This window comes from Mustela nigripes, chromosome 2, assembly GCF_022355385.1.
Source record: "Mustela nigripes isolate SB6536 chromosome 2, MUSNIG.SB6536, whole genome shotgun sequence".
Lineage (NCBI taxonomy): Eukaryota > Metazoa > Chordata > Mammalia > Carnivora > Mustelidae > Mustela > Mustela nigripes.
This window is the reverse complement of record NC_081558.1, coordinates 161,704,527-161,725,215: the sequence shown is the minus strand read 5'-3', so window position 1 is coordinate 161,725,215 and position 20,689 is coordinate 161,704,527. Positions and strand designations below refer to the sequence as shown.

General features: G+C 39.4%; 1 protein-coding gene across 1 annotated transcript; it reads right to left on the bottom strand.

Moving 5' to 3' along the window:
* Nucleotides 1–8,634: 8,634 nt before the first annotated feature.
* On the bottom strand, nucleotides 8,635–9,410 carry LOC132010570 (uncharacterized). The gene is made up of 2 exons (XM_059388359.1): nucleotides 9,174–9,410; nucleotides 8,635–8,949 (listed from the first exon to the last, which is right to left on the bottom strand). The coding sequence occupies exons 1-2, from the start codon at nucleotides 9,408–9,410 to the stop codon at nucleotides 8,635–8,637; spliced, it is 552 nt and encodes a 183-aa protein (XP_059244342.1).
* Nucleotides 9,411–20,689: the final 11,279 nt, after the last annotated feature.

Sequence of the window (20,689 nt, the reverse complement as noted above, 5' to 3'; positions counted from 1 at the left end):
TTTTCCAGACTTTCACAAAAATACCTCCTCCCTTTGAATATGCTTCTTCCAGAAAACATCTCCTGCATACCAGAACAGTCTTGTCACCCTGGGCAACTTCAGAGGTACCTGAACTGACATTTCTTTAATTAGGGATTATATTTTCCAAAGCGGTCACAATATCCCCTATTATACACAATCCACTGTGATATTGACACTCCTCCCTGGGGCAGGAGGGGTCCACATTTCTTTCCTTTGAGTATATGTGGCAAGTGACTATAGCTGAATTGACACTATCTGCTTTCTGTGACTAGATCATAAAATCTAGTTTCTGTCTGGTTCTCTAGGAAGCTCACTCTTAGAACACAGCCGCCACGCTGTGACTGGATTCTAGGCTATGAAGAGGCCCTATGTGGAAAGAAACCAAGTCCCTTCCCTACAGCATGACTGAGCAACCAGATGACAGTCAGGACTAACTTGTCAATCATGCGAATGTGCCATCTTGAATGAAACGTTCAGTCAAAAATAGAGCTGTCCCTGCTGTACTGCATGGAGTGCAGATGAGCCTTCCCAGCCAAACCCCCCACCAAACTGCAGATCCATAGGCTAAATGAATGACTGTCATTGTTTTAGACTACTAAGTTTTCAGGTAGACTATTAGGCAGCACTTACACAAAATGAGTAAGGCGGTATAGTAACTGATACATTTGGGGGGGGTGCGCACGTGAGCAGGAGCGCACACGCACGCACGGTACTGAGACTGCTGAAAGAGGGATATGTTACTTCTTAATCACTGAATATAGCAGTTCTGAATCTACCTTTTTAAAATCAGCCTAATGATGGGGTGCCTGGATGGCTCAGAGGGTTAAAGCCTCTGCCTTCGGCTCAAGTCATGATCCCAGGATCCTGGAATCGAGCCCCGCATCGGGCTCTCTCCTTGATGGGGAGCCTGCTTCCTCCTCTCTCTCTCTGCCTGCCTCTCTGCCTACTTGTGATCTCTCTCTGTCGAATAGATAAATAAAATCTTTAAAATCAGCCTAATGCTGATCCCACGCCCTGTCCCACTTAACTGAGGAAAACTTCCTATTCAGTCCCTCTGGAGCCTCTCTTCCTCTGTGCCATGATTTGAGAGCTGTGTTCAGTACCAAAGCTCTGCAAAAGCTGTAAGAGCATGAAACAAAATCTTGTTTCTGGGAATGGTACATTTAATTTTACATATATTGGAATTCCGGTCTTCACTGAATTGTTTACTCATTTACTTGACAGGCATTTACTGAGAAGTTGTTATGTGCTTATTAGAGTGCTTGGCACCATGCTAAGCACTGAAGACAAAAGATGAATTAGACTCTTTCGCAATTAGATGCTAAGAACATGTCCCATAGTCATGTAATAATTGGGTTCTGTATACAGAAATAATCTCTGTCTTACCACACAGAATCTCTTTAGGTATGGTTATTCTACTATCTCTGAGCCACACTCACAATATTGAGGCTGAAAGGGCAAACATTTAAGGTTAGACTCCCCAGGAACCTCATACAGTCTTCCCTTTCGAGACCTCACAACCTCTTTCCACACAAAGTAGTATTGCAGAAAAGTGTCCCGCCTACCTGAGGATAACAGATGTATAGTCGCACCCTGTGTGCTAGGTTCTAGTCTGAATTCCTTCCACACGTTATTACGTCCCTTAATCCTCACTAAAGCCTTAGGAAGCAGGTAAACTATTCCCATTTTTCATATGAGCAAACTGGAGCACAAAAGATATATAATTTGTTTGAGGTACATAGTTATTACATGCGAAAGCCAGGAATTGAACCCAGACACTGTCCACAGAGGTATTCTAAAATACTAGATTATACTGCTCTGTTGCCATAAGAACAGACAAGAATTTAGAAGTTCCCTTCAAATTTATTCTGTCCAACTTTCATGTTTAATTTTGACTAATGTGGAATGTGGAACCGTAAGTCAGATCATGACTTTCTACATTCTTCATGATACAGAATACTATGTGTTTTCACATAAGGTTTCCTGTAATTGTTCCTTTAATTTTATGCATTATTTTATAAAAATATATTATTTGTAAGCAAGTGGTTAAAAAGAAAAAGAAATGGCAATCATCTATCCCAGATATATAGTGGAAGGAGCTAACCAAACAGCATATTCTTAAATGTCATTACTGAATCTAGGCTGATGCCCTTGCACATCTCTATTCCTATACTTTTCCCTTTGGGGGTCTGCTAACTTGGGGAATGTTATCTCTTTAGAGAAGAACAAGAATGTGATCTCCCTCCCAACTATAAATCAAAGGCAGATATAAAATACAAATATGGAATTCAACTGGCCCCATCTTATTTCCCACTACTCCCCACATGTCTAAGCTACTCCATGTCTCCAACATATAACAATATTGCCACATCTGTACTTTTCTTCATGATGTTCTCCATCAGAATCATCTGCTTTCATGTCCCAATGCTGTCTACCATTTTCCTTCAGAGAGGACCCTCCCCCTAAAACACTACATGGCTAACCCCCACTTTTATCTGCTGTTCAGATAAAAGTCCTTTCCCTTCTCTTTACTCTTTCCCTTGTGATTGTCTCTGCACCATCTCTGACTTTATTCAGCACCTAACTTTCTAGCTCTGTCTTCTGTTCCTGACCCATCTCCTGAACTGCCTATCCTTGGGCACAAGGACTCAACCATAAGAGCTACAGCATTTCTGCCAACATTCTACTGGATCTGGTTACACTTGTGCTCTGGTTCCATCCAGCCTCCAGGAGTCCTTCAAGTAAAGTAATTTTAACCTGTTTGTCTGTGGGACTGGATAAATCTAGACTGTGTTCTGCCTTCAAGGCCCACGTCAAAATGCACCTATTCTAAGAAGTCACCTCCTATATTCCACCTTGCAATAATCTTCCCTTTCTATTAGTGCTTACTTAACACTGCCACTCTTAAGAGCTCGTTTGAATACTTTTGATAGTACTCAGTAGTCATTATGTGATTGCTTCACTGATTTTCTCTGAGCAGGCTATAAGTTATTTGACAGCATCGAGCAGTTCTTCTGTTTTATATATGTTTCCTTTGTTTCACTTTGAGATAAAATAGCTTCAGTTTAGGTACAGATATTACATCCATGCTTATTGAATGGGACAAAATAAAATCCAGATGACAAAACACACTGGAACTTAATGACCCTAAGTCTTAGTGAAATATTCACAGGTAGGTAAGGGAAATGGTGAGGGGGTTATCAAGATACAGGGAAGGCTTAACCAAAGACAATCCCTCCAAAATTCTAATCCATCTGGGAGGTGCTTCAGTCATCATTTATTTTTTTTTTAAAGATTTTATTTATTTATTTGACACAGAGATCACAAGTAGGCAGAGAGGCAGGCAGGCAGAGAGAGAGAGAGAGAGGAGGAAGCAGGCTCACTGTCGAGCAGAGAGCCCGATGCGGGACTCGATCCCAGGACCCTGAGATCATGAACTGAGCCGAAGGCAGTGGCTTAACCCACTGAGCCACCCAGGTGCCCTCAGTCATCATTTCTTTAACAATCCTTGCCACAGTGATGTATTAGGATATCTCCTATCATTCAAAAGGATTTGAGCAAGAAAAGTTAAGAAACACTACTCTGTTACAGTCATTGAATAAATTACCTTTATAATGAAGTTTTCTTAGAAAATGTTGTTTAAAAAGATGTTGCATTAAACCGTGGCAACTTAGGATCAGATGAATGTCTGTTCTAGAAATCACGAATAAAGGCCCAACTAATATTGATTTTACAGGTTATAATAGTACAGAGGTTTTGGCTTGCCAAGTTCTGGGGTAAAATTTTCTCTAGAGACACTCAAATTGGGAATAAACAATTATTAAATTTTTGCTCCACATGATGCCCCCGATGCCCCCCAAAATAAATTGAGTTCTCTTCAAAATAAAGATTGACATGAATAACTTACCCTTGTATAGCACTTAGGCAGTTGTCTTGTTTTGTCATCTAAGAATTCAACAGGCACCCCAATGTCAAAGCTCCCTACTACAAAAGAGCCACTGGGCTTTTTCAGCAAAGTAACCTCAAGAAATCCCCAAAACTACCTGCGGAGTGTTAACTCTCCTTTTTTAGGTGAGGAGACCAAAGATTAATGGGTTTCAACAAATAGCCAAATTACACAATAGCAAATGGCAAAACTTGGATTCCGTATTTAAGTTTTTTAACTTTTAAGTCCAGGCTCAGACAAATATCTACTTATATAATTACATAACACCTTGAATTACACACAGAAATTTGCTTCCTAATTTTAATCTTAAAATGAAACCAAATTTTAAATCAGGATGAATTGTAGCTCTTGAAAAGAGATGATGAGATGACTATTTTCTATTTCATCTATTATTTTTTATATATAAATTTTAGCCAGAGATTTTTATTGAGCATCACAGACCACATAGCTGTTTGGATACTAAATGTTCATTGAAATGTATTCTTTTCTTTAGTTGTACCATCTTTATAATTCTGCTTTCTTCCCTGTAAAGAGAAAGATATTCAGGGGATAATTCTCATGGTAGTTAATAAAAATCTCAGTTACTGTTTCATCACTATGTATGAATGGATCTATTGTTCTGCTCACCAGAAGAGCTACCACTGTAATGATCTAGCACTGTGTATTTTCACAGGCATCCTAGAATCAAAATGGTAATTACAACTAGAAGAGAAGTCAAATTCACATTAGAAGTCATTTAAAATAGAATTTCAAAATTTTGAACTCATTTAAAATTATGTAACTCGTGTAAAAATTCTTTTAATCTGTGTTGAGTTTTCCTCTTCATGTACACTATTAAAACCTCTATTAAAATAGCCTTTCTTGGGCCTCTCACCAAATGCAGAACTGACTCTAAACCAGAAGGTGGGAAAAAAAGGGAGGGAAACTAGGGTGCTCATCAAAGGCATCCTCTAGAACTGGGAACAAGCAGGGTAATAATGGTGTGTCTGAGATAGTTCAACACAATGGTTTCATGATGAGAGCAGAGCTGCAACTCTTTACGGCTGACGGAATCCAGCTCAGGAAAGCCCCAATCCAATCTTCCATGTACAACAGCGATCCTCATGTCTTGAGTTTGGGGAAAAAAAAAAAAAAAAATGAAGAATGTTCCTTGACCACTCAGTGTAGTGATTTGAATCTACCAGTTTTGTTGTTCTTTTATTTTGTCCTGAAAGAGGCCTTGTCAAATCAGAATGAAAAGAATGTTTTGCAGCGTGAGAAAATTCAAATTTTTCTATTTAAAGCCTGGAGTTCATTAGCAGGAGTATACTTACTTATTTCAAGGGTCAGTGGATTACCTAGAAGGGCCTCTGTCTCTGCTACCCAAATCCCAAACCATTCCCCTGAAAACAGTTTAGAAATATTCTTAAGTCTATTAGATTTCTATGAGACTTAATTCATCTTTGCTATGCTTTGTCTTATGATCCTGTGAAGTCGAGGGTCCTGTTTTGATTACATGCTATTCCTTTTTCTCTTGATCACTTTTCAGTTAAGTAATTGTCTCATTTTAATTAGTGTAATGATTAAAACTTTGTTTATATTACACTGCAATTCTATTTTATCAATGACACTTAGGCTAACTATTTTATTATTTACTGCCCAATAGAGAAATTTTACCTGGAAGAAATAATCTTTTTATCTAAACTTTTTCTTTAATTGAGCTATATTTATTATATATGTGTTAAGGCTAAAATATAAATTTTGGCAAATAAGAGAAATTGCCTGTTGTTGACATTACAGGATTAGACTGGATACAAAGAGATTATATAACACTGTAATAAATACTGGAAGATGGAATGTAATGAGTACAGGTTTCAGAGACTAACAAACCTGGGTTTGAATTCTGTATCAGGACTTACCAGGACATTTCTGAACATAAATGGTCTCATTTGTAAAATGAAAATATTAATATTAACCCCATGCAGACAGCTTGAAGATTATAGAAGATCCGTATAAAGTACAATATTGAACCTAATGTTAGTTATTGTTTGCTTTAGCTTTGCCACTAACCAGCGAGGCTATCTTGAGATCGAGCGTCTTCATTTCTTTGTGTTTCCGGTTCCTCCTATAAATAAGGACTAGATCATTTCTACTTTTTCTGTTAAAACTCAGTTAATAAATAAACCCTCTCTATTTATTCTCTGTAATTTTAAATTAACCAAAGTTTTCTTGTGTTAAAATTTCCCAGGTGAGTAAAGGCAGCATTGGTTGGAATTTGGATAGTAGTGTGGGAACAAGATGACAAAAACAAAATGTCCACCAAGGAGTATTCCCATACAGAACACTGGGACAAGAACCAGAGTAAAAACAATCACATTTAGAAGATACAACCACAGGTGAGTGACTAAATAATCTGTTTAAAGAATTTGTGTTATAACTCCCTAGCTGATGTAACAAATGTTCTTTGATAAAAATCATGGAAAGGTTTAATCAGCCTGCCTAATCTCAGTTTACTCAACTTGTAGCAATGAGCATCCCACCACCTACCTAGCTATGTGCGTTCCCATGAGAAAAAAAGGGAACAAAATACATTAAATATGGTCCTCTTTATACTCATCAAGTATTTCTGTTTACAACACACCAACAGTATCTGTTTCTCTGACTTGCAGGGAAACATTTTTTTTAAATGACCTCTAGGCTTTATCTCTCATCAATAGTGGTAGGTTTTATTTTTAATTTGTTTTTACTTTGATACAGCTGTACTATTTTTCTGAATATATTTTGCAAAAACAACTTTATTTAAAGACATAAACCATGTTTAATAATTCAAGTTATAAAGATAGCAACACAGAATATGAAACCTGAGAACACATAAGTTCTTCTTTACAAATACAGTGGAGGAGACATGGACACCTTTTTCCCCTGTTTGTGAGGGAGGGGTCAAGACATATGAGCAATAGAGTTTCAGAACTAAGTACTTATCCAGATCTTCCCTTATCTGAAATCTATACTCTAAATTTGGAATAAATAAACTTTATGTGGAAATCAGCATTGTAGATGGGAGTGGGCATATGGCTAACCAGACTGGAATGAAAGTTTTTCTATGATAGAACAACTCATCCTGAAACACCTTATGATAAGAAACAGTAACAAAGCATTAATAACAACGCTAATATCTACCCTCTTTTGAGCTTTTAGTAATAGGCTCCATGATGCAAGATTTTCTGTACATTATGCTTTGCATGGCATAATGTTTCTTATATTACATTGAGAAGATATGTGCATAAATATAGTTTAGATCATTTGAAATTTCACGTAATAGCTTGAGCCCATTTGTAATGCTCAATTAGCTCTACTAAAATGTTATACTCTCTAAACAATCGAATACTCTTTAGACAACTAAAGGTGTCAAAGCCTGACTGACTTGAGAGATCCCTCCCATTTTACTCCAAGCATGAACTATGACATTTTACAAAATTCCTCATCCCAACTTGAAATCCACACCACATCACAAAACTTAATCCAGGGCAGTTTTTACAAATCACCCCCGAGGCAGGCTTAAGGATCTTTGCCACTGCTCCTGCAAATCATTCTATTCCCTTTCCAACTTCTAGGCAAAAAAGAACAAAACAAACACATTGGTTATCTTCTCCAATTCTAGTGTGGTAACCATCAGGGTTAGTCCTAAGGAAGGGAGACAGATACTTTACACATTTATTTCTATTTGCACCTTTATTATTCTTATATGCAGTGGGAAACTGGAACAAGTAGGAAATAACAACAGGTAATTAAAGCTATAGGGGAAACTCTAAAACTCTTCTTAAGCCTCCTCTCTCAAAGTAGGGCATAAGATTAGTTTAAACTCTTAGTTTACATCCTGGGAAGAGGATTAACCTAGTGTGCTGGGAAAACAATGGGAGAAATGAAATAGTCTTGAACTTTTCTTAAGTACTTATTTTCTTTAGGGTTCTCTCAAGAACATGGGATTCTGTGAGAGTCTGGCTAAAGAATAACAAGGAAGGAGGCTATTAACTTATTTGACTAGGTTTAATACATATGGCTAGAGAACACCAGAGGCACATTCAAAAGGAAGAGCCAGGTAGCTTACCAACAAGTGACAAAAAGAAAACCAAACCATGGTTAGAGATAGAGGAGATGGTAGTGTTACCCTGTCCAAGAAAAGTAGCAACCAACACCCCCTGAGGCATAGCTGAATCTGTTAGAAAGTGGCAGAAGTTCTACAAAGTACTGAGGATGAAGAATTCAAAAGGAATCTCTAGCCAAAGGTAAAAGATAATGAGAGGAGCTGGACATGACACATCTCCACTTAGCGGCTAATATCTGGAGACATTACTCAAAATGATGGCATGGGATGGCTTCCATCCTCAGAGAAGGCAGTGAGACTTGAACTAACTGAAGACACGAGTGACATCTGCATGAATTTTGGGAACCACTGCTCCAGAGTGAATGCTACTTCAGCCTAACAGGAGGAAGTAGGAAGTAATCCCACTACTGGGGTTAAGTGTTAAAAATTTCAGTTACTTTGCTTTTACCACATCTTTAGGCTTAAGGATCTCAGCATAAAAGCTGCTCTCTTTTTGATAAACAAGAACTCAACCAACAGGAACAACGATATGGAGAAAACTACAAAACTAAACACAGGGAGAACCCATAGCCGTACCAACATGCTACAGGCCCTCATGAGGCTGCACTCTGTTTTTGCCCAGATCCCTCAGCAGGCTAGGTCTCAGAGACTTGGCATCACCTCCTGCCTCAATCAGCTCAGTACCCTGCCTTCCAGGGCGCTTCCGCTTCCTAGACCTCGAGAAGGTCCGGCAGACACAGCTTAAGAAGCGACCAAAGCAGAGTGGCGGTGATGCCAAGGATGTCACTGCAGGGGAAGAGGGCCCAGGCTCCGAGGATGCTGGCTGCTCACAGGGCTGGATTGGACACTCCTGATGCGTCACACAGGCACCCTCATCCTGCTGACTCTGTAATGGGTTCTGCAAGGAGAAGAAAGAAGTCAAAGCCCTCAACATCAACACACATACACAAAAAAAGCATCACCCTCGGAGCCAGTTCATGCTTTATCTGGACCTAAGGATCTCAGTTTGTTCTTCAAGCTCTTTACCCCCACCTCCTCCCACTGCAGGGGAAGAGTTGCCATTATTTTTCCTAAGAAAATGTGGCAAGCCCAGACTTTTGACACCCCATGCCTTATCCTTACTTCACTGGGAAGGTCAGGATCATCTTCATGAGCACTGAGTACAGTCGGCTTTGTATCTACCACTTCATCTTCTTCACTTTGTGGTGGTACCAAAGGTGTTGGAAGGATTGGGGGGCATAGGGTCTCCACTTTCTCCTTCCTCTTGTTCTTTCTCATTCTCTTTGTCCTTACAGCCTTCCTAAGACGTCTATGCTTTTTTGGAAGTGGATCTAACTTTCTCCTCTGGACTGGAGGCATGACAGGCTCTTGTGAAATGTCACCCATTTGACTCTCAGATGTCCCCTCCAATGGCTCTGATGATGACTCCAAATTTCTCTTCAGAGGATCATTCTCCCACAGGTGGAAGCTCTCCTCTGTACCTTGAGTATCTGGTGATATGTTCAAGTCATCAGTGACATGTTTTGGGATGGAGATTGGAGATTCCCAACCTCTTTCATTGAGGGTTTTTTTTTTACCCACTAGGCTGACCCCAGCCAGCTTTGCACAAACAAAAAGCTCACCACAAAAGGATCAAGAGTAGAATGCAAATGGAAGCAGTTAGTACCCTGACTCTTTCCAATAATTCATCTTCAGCTATCATAGACACAACAGTATACTGATCTCAGATTTCCCCTCTAGACTTAAAAAGGAATTCAATGGCCTTCAGAGATAGTCCTCAGTTTGTTCTTCTTGGCCTGGGAGAGCACAAATTTCCTAAAAGGAGAGAGAAAATCATTGAAGTAATTGCTCCATGGATAGTGGAGTTCTTCCTGCTCACACAAAATGTACAGTTTAGTAAGACTCTGTAAAATGTAGCATGAATTTCTCAGCAGAAAAAATATTTAGCAACTTAACAAAATTTCCAAAGAAATATTTTTTAAAGTAAGAAAACTCTCCATGTAGACCAGAATCACCAGAGGGTGCTCTTTGAAAAATCAGATTCCTGGGATATGCCCCAGACCTACAATCAGAACCTCTAAACTAAAGCTGGGTGGCAGGAATTTTTTCCCAGTATTTGTATTTTTTCCCAGTATTCTATTTTTCCCCAGTAACCTACACTCTAAAATCTGCACTCTAAAACCTGAGAACTACTGCTGTAAAAGGACACTAAATTCAATATCCTATGGGGCCGTGGGGATAACTATTCATAAAAACATGCCACTTTCTCCTTGGGTTTTCCCTCATCATCTCAGCCCATAATGATCTCTCTCCTCTGAAGTCATTTAGTTATCAACACTCACTTTGGTATGTTATCCTTTATTACCTTCTATTATAATTTAACTTCAAAGCCTTGTTATTCTGTCTTCTAACCAGAGTATAAGCTTCTCAAGGGCAGAGCCTCTTAGAGTGGTTAGTTTTCTACAGGGGCTTGCCAGTATTATTAGCACTTCATAAATTGAAGAAGTAAATATAAATATGTATAAATGTATATCCCAGTGTATAATGATTGCTATGAGGCTGCTCTGTATTAAGAGTTATAGAGCAACAGAATGTTAAAAAGGACATAGGCCCTGGGGACAACCTAATCTAATTCCCCAAGTTTACAGACGGGGAAGCTAAGGCTCCAGTAAGATAATGGCCTGCCTAAAGCTGGGGTTGACAAATTTTTCTGTAAAGGGCCAAATAGTAAATACTTTAGGCTCTGTGGCCATATGGTCCTGTCACAGATAGTCCTCTCTGCACTGTGGCCAAAAGAATAAATGAACAAATACTCGTGGCTCTGTTCCAATAAAACTTTATTTGCAAAAAACAGGTGGTAGGTCAGATTTGGCAGCAGGCTATTGTATGCCAACCCTGGCTTAAAGCCATTCAACTAGCTGGCAGGTTAGCTTGGATTAGAAATCAAGTCACCTGATTCCCAGCAAGTGCTCTTTCTACAAAGGAGTAGACTACTGTAGAATGAGAAAGAGCTTTTTCAGTTAAAAGGGGGCCTTTAAGGAGGAAGAAATCAAAATATGTCTGGGCGTGGTGTACTTCTCAGATGGTTTCTGATGACCATTAGTCATTTATACAAACAACTAGTAGCTGAATTCTGAAACTGGCCAATTTTCAAACAGACCTACAACTGGGAAGGGGGTGGAGTAGATTGAATATTTTCTATCACACCTGCCTAGGAAAGCATACTATTTGGTCCCTTTTTAACTGAGAAAAAATCCTACAGATAGGTAATGGAAAATACTTTCCTCATTCATTTCTGGAAATTATTGTGGCCTTGTGAGTAAGTTATGCAGTATACAACCCAGTGACCAAAAGTTTCATGTAATTACCAGAGGAACATGGGGTCAGAGATAGGATAGGCTATCTAAGAAGCAAAAACCTTATTTCCTAACCCAAGATGCTCTTTAATAATGAGGGTGACCCTACTATTAAAGATAAGTACCCAAAGTCTTGAGGTTATTTTATATTCTGGGCTTTCTAAGAACTCTGAGGTCCATCCAGAACTCTCTGTTCTATTTTTATTTCCACCCCTAATGTGTTCTTCATGTCATAACTCTTCCTTCACAAAGTAGATGATTATCAAATATTTGCTGACTCATGGATTAATAGATGGATGAGTAAATAAATGAATGAATTAACCAAATGCTGTTAGAAGGTTCCTTGGTTTTGTGGTTGTAAAAATAAACCAGAGTTAGCACATTCTGCAAGAGGAAGTCTAATATTTTTTTTAAGTTACCCCTCAGTGAAGCTAGTAGTGTCTTCACACAGTAAATGTCAATAAAAGTTTCATGAATGAATTCAAACATTTGATGTAAGCTATTTAAATCACATGTCAAGTACAAAGTTATACTGCTTGTCACACACACACACACACACAAACACACACACTCACAAAAGGTATCTAAGTTCAGCATTATTTACAAATATATTAACATGGAATTCTTTGTGAGGAGAATTTCAGAAAATCTTTGAGAGAAGAAAGATCCATGGGATAAATGAGAGAATGCAGGTTCAGGTTTAATCTGCAGCCTCTAGCAAAAACAACTGTGTGGGCAGCAACTACAGAAGCAGCAGCCCTAGGTGCCCCCAAAGAGGTGGGCGAGGATTCTAAAAGAAGTTATCTGGGTAAATTCAAGCCTCTAAAAGTCAACCTGGCTTCTTCAATGTCTTGGCAATGGATCTAGACCAGGACCTCATCGCGCCTCAACTCCATTTTGACAAGGCTCCATTCCCTCCATCCTGTTCTCCACAAAAGAGCTTGAATGATCTTTCAAAAACAAATCTGACCTGCCACCCTCTTATTTAAAGCTCTTCTCCCAACAAGATACTGGTCTTTGTGACTGGTCATTTGAGATATGACTCCATGTCTCCTATCCCACCTCAAATCTACCACTCACCCTCAAAGAATATGATATTAGGGAAGACAGATCACTTGCCATTTCCTGACAGCACATGCTTTCTTAAACATTCTTCCTTTTGCCTATAATGCCCTTTCCCTCTTTAGTACATGGCCTAACTCTAAGTATTACTTCTTCTTAGAAGGTTTAGCTAACCTCCTCAAGCAGAAACAAACAAAAACATTCAATTTATGTGACATCCTGTACCTACAAAAATTATCCCATTAAGTTTAAGCCATTTAGATTATCTATGTCCTTCACTAGACTCAGAGCTCCCTAAAAACAAGCATTCTTGCTTCTTACTTGATTCCTAGTGTCTCTGTGGTACTTGGCTCCTATGAGATGGTCAGGGTTTATGGACTTCTAAACGCAGTTATCTGGTCTTCCTCCAGGGCCTGAGCCTAGGGGCCAATCCACCCCCCTCTCTCTGAATGAACAAATATGCTGAAGTTTGGGGGACAAAGCTAGGAAGCTATAGCCAGGACTCGGAGCCATATGTCCAGCTACCAATTCAAAGCCGTATCATAAGTAGCAGGTTTCACTTAGGAAAGAATGAGCTGTTCAGGAGTGGTTAGCACTACTCAGCAGAATTCTGTTCTAGGAGCCTCCTTCCACTCACTTCCTCGTGAAAATTACAAGGAAAGCTAACAAACGGGGTCCGAGTCAGATCCCTAGCATGGTTTCCTGAAGTCTGGACCACACTTCTCTATCTTGTTGGTCGACTCTCAGAAACCCTTAACCATCTCTACTTCCCACTCTGCTCCATGTGGGAACCCCTCCCAAACTCTCAGTGATGTCTGCATCACAAGTTTTCACCCACAATCAGCATTCTCATTCCCATAGTACATATACCCAACTCCAGGTCTTGATTCTTTCCCCTACCTGGGGAACCTGTCCCTGGGGCTATATGTGCTCATATGCAGGGATATTGCTCAACCCACAGAAGTCATTTCCCTGACCAGAGGTTAAAAAGGTTTATATCACATCAATCTCCCTGACTCTGGAGCCCATAATTCCCCTGGATTTCACACATCAGAAATTATTGGATATATAATACAAGTGAATTCACATGTTACACTTTGAGCCCATTTGTCTCCATAAACCTGTTGCACTTCAGCTTTCTTTGTGATAGATTTCCCCCCTTTCATATATGATTTGAAGCAAAGCTGAGAGTATTAAAGCCCTTGGATGAATCCACTGCCTAAGCAGACCCACAGCCAACTGAGAAGTCTTAAAACAACAAACTGAATTTCTGGCTCATCCTGCAGAAGAGATGAGAGAAAAATTTCACTAATCATCATTGACAGTGAAGTGAATATCCCTCTTTAAAAATGGGAAAGAAATGATTGGCATGAACTCACTTTACTTCTCAGTGACTCTCTGGAGAATTAAATAACTGAAGCATCAGACAACAATTTTCTTTGAAGATGACCTTTCATATTAAATGAAAAGCCAAAGAGCTAGTCTCAAAGGGAAAGAAAATGAATAATCTTTGAGGGCAAGTACTCATTCCTGAGTATACAGTAACAAAGAGACTAAAATATGATCATAAACATTACAGAATATTGCATGGCAAATTAATTTTTCATTTTCATTTTCAGGGTAACATTTATTGAGAGCCTACTAAGAATCAGACATTAGGAAAGTTGCTTTTTGATTAAAAAAAAAATGTACTTGATCAACATAAATTAAGTCAATTGTTTTCTAATGTTAGCAGGCATGAGAATTACATGGAGGGCCTCTAACACATAGATTGCTGGGCCCACCCTTTGTATTTCTGTTTCAGTAGGTCTGGATGAGCACATTAAAATATACATTTTGAACAAGTTCCTGGGCAGTGCTGCTGGTCTGGAGACTGCACTTTAAGAAACACTGAATTTGATAATCTCAGGTTGAAAGCAGAGTTACACAGACTCAGAACAGATTGGGGGGGGGGGTGCATTCCTAACCATTTATGACCAGATGAAGATGTACAGGCTCTGAAATGATTACCTTCTGGATTGACTCCTCCAGCCATGCTGCCATTCCACCTACCTCTTGAGCTCTTGGGAGGATATGGCCAGAAAGCAGTACACTTGGAATGTGGATACTATTGCCACTGGACTTGCCCATGGGTCTTTACTCCAGGAGCACCTATGACCCCTGACAACTCTCCTTCAGTCTCAACCTTAGACCAGTTATAAGCTTCAAAACTTGAATGTGACAGACACTCTCTCATTATTAAAAGGCTAGGGATGCACATATAAAATACATATAAAATAGTTTCATTTTTCTAAAGAAAATACGTGACTATTATCCCGTTATTAAGTTCTTATTCTTTTCTAAAATTTCATCATCTCATTTTAAGACTTTACCCCTCTGGGCTGAAAGTCAGTGCAGAAAAGAGCTGTGGTAACCTTTGATTTAGCCTAATAAAACAATAACAACACACTCAGTGGGTGGTTAAATCTGATAAAATTTTGTGCTGAATTTTCTGTAGTAATTCAATTAAAAATCTATGGTCAGCCAACAGAAAGCATACAGATCACCAAAGTTTTATAGTATTACATTTCTTGGTCTTAAAATAGCCTTTATTAATTTGGTGTCTTTATTTATAACCTAAATAGTTCAAGTAGAGTTTCTCCTAAATGTAATTTAGGATAACCATTTATATCTGCACTGTTTAAAAACTTCAGCTGGCTCACATCATTATGGTGCTTAAAATTCCAATTAAAGTGGAAGAAACACTAATCAGAGAGCATATTACAAAGGCTGTATTAATATGACTGCCACCATATCATCATTTATTAAAGGTTCTGGGGAATCGGTTCATGCTGGCTCCTCTATGTCTTCCTTCAATGACCAAGGCCCCTAGAAAAGGAATATCATCACTCAAGGGAAGCTGAAGCCATTCAGAACCACTGAATCGTTTGGTTACATCTACTCCTGCCAGCCTACCTCGCCAAAGAGTCAATAACCCTGGGCTCTCTTCATGCCTTCTCTAATGACAGACTTGGAACATTCCAGAAAACTTTAGCACTTCCTTTTTTAACCATAAATTGCACGTAACTCTTCCAAATTCTTAGTCTATAATTTCTCATCATACTCGTGGAGATCCTTTGGTGAAGATAAATGGCAAGAGTTATTGGACTTTAAATTGTTATCCTTCAATGTTATATGCACTGGATCATAACTCTATGGCTTTGCTTCCCTCATAAAACTAAACCACGAAGCCATTCTTTTCATTTCAAGCTTAACAGCATACAGGCCCATGGGTGAAGCAATATAAACACTACTGAGTAATTTCTCAAAACCAAATCTCTTCTGCAAAAACAGACTTGCAACTCAGTGGTGTATAATCTCTCCTCAGAACCTGTGAAGTTTGTATTTCTCAGGCCACCCAAGTGGAATGGTGAGAATAATGTTCATGTATAGAAGCAGGACAGGACTAAGAATTGTCTGTAACTACAGAACTTAGAGTTAGCCCACCATTTGGTTGCCCTAGACAAGTCATCAAGCCCAGTAATTGTTTTGGGGGAGAAGAAGGTGAGACTTCAGGTTTACTGAAACTTTTTTTTTATCCCAGTTTCACAGAATTAGTTTAATCAAAATTACTGGCTCACGACATGCTTATGCATGGTTATATATATGGAGTTAAATGTCATTTTTATCATATATACTCTTAGGTATACACCTGAGAAAAAGTCACACAAAATGTGCATTAGAAATATGTATATGTTTATAGAAACATTATATACTACAAAAAACCTGGAAGATATCCAAACATCTACCATCGGGATAATGTGGTAGACTCCCACAATGGAACAGTAAACAAGAGCCAAATGAAGGTACTTATGATAATAGAGAGTCGCTGTTTCAGAGCCTCTTTTGCCCTCTTAAATGGAGACAACAATACTACTTACCTTATCTTTTTTTGAGGATTAATGTAAAAATTCTTTGAAAATTATAACTAATACATGTTAATTATTTTCCACCTATATTCTCTAGTCTCTGGTCCTATAAGAATAATCAGGAAACATCATAGTGAAGAACAGGAAAACAAGAATAACTGGTGATACTAATATGGAGTTACACTGCTGGGGTTCAACTCTCTAATCTAGCAATTATTTCCTGTGTGGACTCAGGTAAATTAATTAACCTCTCTAAACCTCAGTTTTCTCTTATCTGAAGTGAAAACAAAATTAGTACCTGCTTGGGATACCTGGGTGGCTTAATTAAGCATCTGACTCTTGATTTCAGTTCAGGTCATGATCTCAGGGACATGAGATTAAGCCCTGCATCAGGCTCCATGCCCACACTTAAGATTCTCTCCCTCTCCCTCTGCTCTCCCATCTCCCCCCCTCTCTCTCATCCTCTTTCCAAAAAAAAGTACCTACTTAAGAGGGCTTCACTGAGTACTTAGCACACTGCCTGATACACCATAAGTGTTCACATCAACAGTATCTATTACATTAATAGGGATCCCTTAACACTCGTCAAATAGACATAATCGCTTTCCCCTGTCCTTGCTACCTTACCTACCATTCACTCTTCCAATACAACACATGCACACTCATGCACACATAAATTTCTTTGCTTTTGCCCAGTCTTCAGCTCCTCATATCTAAATCAACATTAAGGATAATAAACACAACAATTAGGCCCAAAGTTCTTGCCTTAGACATCAGGACAGAAACAGAAAAAATCTTACCAGATTATAGCACCCCTAAACATAAAGTTCTTCTCAAAAGAATTTTGCTCATAATTTCCATTAAGAGCAAAGTTCCTCTGCATTTTATTTAAAAGACCTGCAAAGGAAGAAAAGCAACCATTTTCACCATCCACACAGAATACTAAAAAAGTGTGGGAATAATTATTTAAATGTAACATAACCTAATTGGAGTAAAGAGAATTAAACTACAATATTTGAAACATAAACACTTTGAAGGACATATTTTACATTTGCTGAATTTGTTAAACCAGGTCTTGGCAGGTCATAATAGAAGACACTGGGACCTGAAACTAGACCTGCCACCAGGGAGGATGGCCCAGCTGCAGGTGCTGGGACAATGTCCAGTCTGGCAGGCAGAACAAAGTAGCTAAAAAATATGGCAGTACATAAGAGCTGATAATGCAGCTAGGAAACTGGCATGAGGAGGCAAACATGAAAGAACGGAAGTTCACTCAATATGAAAGCACCATGTGATGCCAAGGAATTCAGAAGCAAAAAGTACCCCAAGGTGCAGGCAGGCAGCATCAGACAGCCTGATCTGTGACAGCAGAGCCTCAGTCAGCCTGTGGCGCAGGGACAGTGCCCTGATGGCTGAGAGAGGGGGGAATGGCAAGAGTGAGGTTCTTTAAGGACCTGGGGAAACTTTGCAAATTCCTGAGACGGGAACTCAGTACAAGAACTGTAGTGCAAGAATCCTGAACCCAAAGAACAAGAGACATACATGATTCTAGAAAGATGTCATAAGGCAAAGGCAGACCAGAAGCCTAATTAAGGTGATGCTGAGGAACAAAAAGTGTGGAGTTAGGGTTCCTTCAATGCCTTTTGTCTTGGGTCTCAGGTCTGGTCACAGAAAGCCGAGAAGTCTCAGTGAATAAGCTGTGGTCATAAAGATCATGATGGGAGCCTCGGGATGGGTGTGGAGCAAAAACAGGAGAACAGGAAGGACTTGACAATAACAAGAGCCAGCAGTTCCAAAATTGCAATCACTATAATTACCTTGAAACTTCACAAACAAGTAGCAGCACTCTTATTTAAACCAAATCCCAACACAACAACCACAAAAATAATTAGGAAACTCCATGTGAGTTAGTTTTTTAATGAATGTGACCTATAGTAAAACAAACAAACAAACAAAAAGTCACTAATCATCAGGGAAATGCAAATCATAATTGCAATGAAACATCACCTCACACCTGTCAGAATGGCTACTATCAAAAAGACAAGAAATAACAAGTATTGGCAAAGATGTAGAGATAGGGGATCTCTCCTGTACTGTTGGTGGGAATGTAAATTAGTGCAGCCACTATGAAAAAAAAGCATGAAGCTTCCTCAAAAGCTTAAAAAAAAAAAAAAAAAAAAAAAGAAGTACCAGTTGGCCCAGCAATTTCACTACTGGATATCTATCTGAAGAAAATGAAAACCTGAATTCAAAAAGATATGTGCATCCCTATGTTTACAGCAGCATTATTTATGATAGTCAAGATATGGAAACAACCTAAGTGTCCATCAATGGACAAATAGATAAAGAAAATGTGGTGTGTGTGTGTGAATATCACTCAGCCATAAAGAATGGAATCTCACCATTTGTGACTACATGGATGGTCCTTGACAGTATTATGCTAAATAAGTCAGAAAAAGACAAATACAGCATGATTTCATTTAATGTGGAATCTCAAAAGTATAACGAACAAAACAAAGCAAAACCCGGACTTACTGATACAGAGAACAGACTGGTGGTTGCCAGAAGGATGGGGTTGGGGTTGGAGATGGGAAAATAAATGAAGGGGATCAAGAAGTACAAACTTCCAGTTTTAAAATCAATAAGCCATGGGGATATAATGTATAGTCTGGGGAATATAGTCAGTCATATTAATTTGGTATGGTGACATCCACACAAATGTCTGCCATGTCCATGGCCCAAAGCATTCAGAAGAATCACCACAAAGCCATCCTTTGTGGTGTCAAGGATCTCCCTTTGGCGTGTGAACAATCATGAGATGGAGAAAGAGTACTTTCATAAGCCAAACATGTCCCATTGCTGTGGCAGCAGCCTATCCCTTACGAGTGTAATGACCACTGGCAGCCTGGACCTCCAGACTGTGCAGATGCAACCAATCAACAACATCATAGTCAATGTCAGCATGTCCTAGTAAGAGAGGGATCTTTAGCAGAATAGGTATTCATGAGCAACTGCTTCTGGAATGCTCCAAAGCCAGATAATTAACAGCTGTGTGCTGCAATTAATTTTTATTTATGCCTTAGATATTCAGGCAAGATATTATTTCTTGGGTATGACAGATTCATATTTCATGCTGAGTCTCAAAGCAGCAATAAGAAAAACAACATCAATTTTGGTTCTGTTTTTATTTTCTTAATTCAACTGCTCTGCCATTTGTATCTCAAAACACTGTGTTGCCTTGTACTCGGGGAGCAAATTCCAAAGCTCATACAAGGGGGCCATGAGGGAAAAACTGGCAAAGGCATCCAAGGCTTTCCCCGGGCATTCACAAGCCCTTAGAGGATGCCAAAAGGCACAATCTAAATTAAGGCAATGACGCTGAAGTCTCAGCAGTCCTAATTCACCTCCACGGCCCCTGCGGGCATGTTATTTCATTCAGCAGTTGCTAACCGAACGTCCACTGCGCAGTACTGTTCAAAGGTTTGCAAAATAAAGAGAGTGGAGAGTATTTTTCCAGATTCTTCCATTTTATAATTTTACAGGTTGGTAAGTCTAGAAAACACAGACCAGGACCTCAAGGAGTTTACCTTTCCGAAAGTGAGACCAGATTACACAAAGAAAAAGAGCCCTGACACAAGGCTGGATCAGGAAGTGCCAAATACTAGGCTGCTTGTTATAAGACCACAGAGGAGAGAGTGCTTTGAACGCCAGGTTGCGGAGCTCTGCAGCAGTGGTTATTGAAACTCCAGGTTTGTTAAAACGGATCAGTGGGCCTGACAACCAGAGTTTCCAATTTAGTAGGTCTGGAGGAGGGCCCAGATTTACATTTCTCACAACTTTCCAAGTAACGCTAATGTTGCTGGTTCAAGAACCACATCCTCAGACCCAGGGCTCACTGGGAAGCCATCAGAGTCTACTGCACAGTAGAAAACCACGAGGGAAGCAATGTTTTAGAATAGTTAATCTGGAGATGCTAGGTAGGACCAACTAAAAGGAGGTCAACACATCTACAACAGGCCCCGGGGAAGGCAACAGTCAAGGTCGGAGGACTTGGATTTCAACAAAGGATCACCTTGACTAGCAGAGAATTGACTTGACTAGCAAATGGGCTATTTGGTGACTTTAGCTCCAAAGGACTCCCAATGCACAGAATAGAACCTTGGATGAATTTAATTTAGCCATGCTGTGTCCAAATCGCTCCAGGGATGGATAAGAATCCCTTGGAAACCGCATCCTGGCCTTCATATGGAACTGTCCAGATCACTCAGGCAGGAGTCCTTCATAAGCCTCTGCTCATATTTCTCTCAAGTTG

Coding starts and splice junctions, on each gene's coding strand:
- LOC132010570 (XM_059388359.1), bottom strand. CDS start 9,410: ATGCCTCCAGTCCAGAGGAGAAAGTTAGATCCACTTCCAAAAAAGCAT. Junction 8,950..9,173: donor ATCCTGACCTTCCCAGTGAA/GTAAGGATAAGG, acceptor TTCTCCTTGCAG/AACCCATTACAGAGTCAGCA.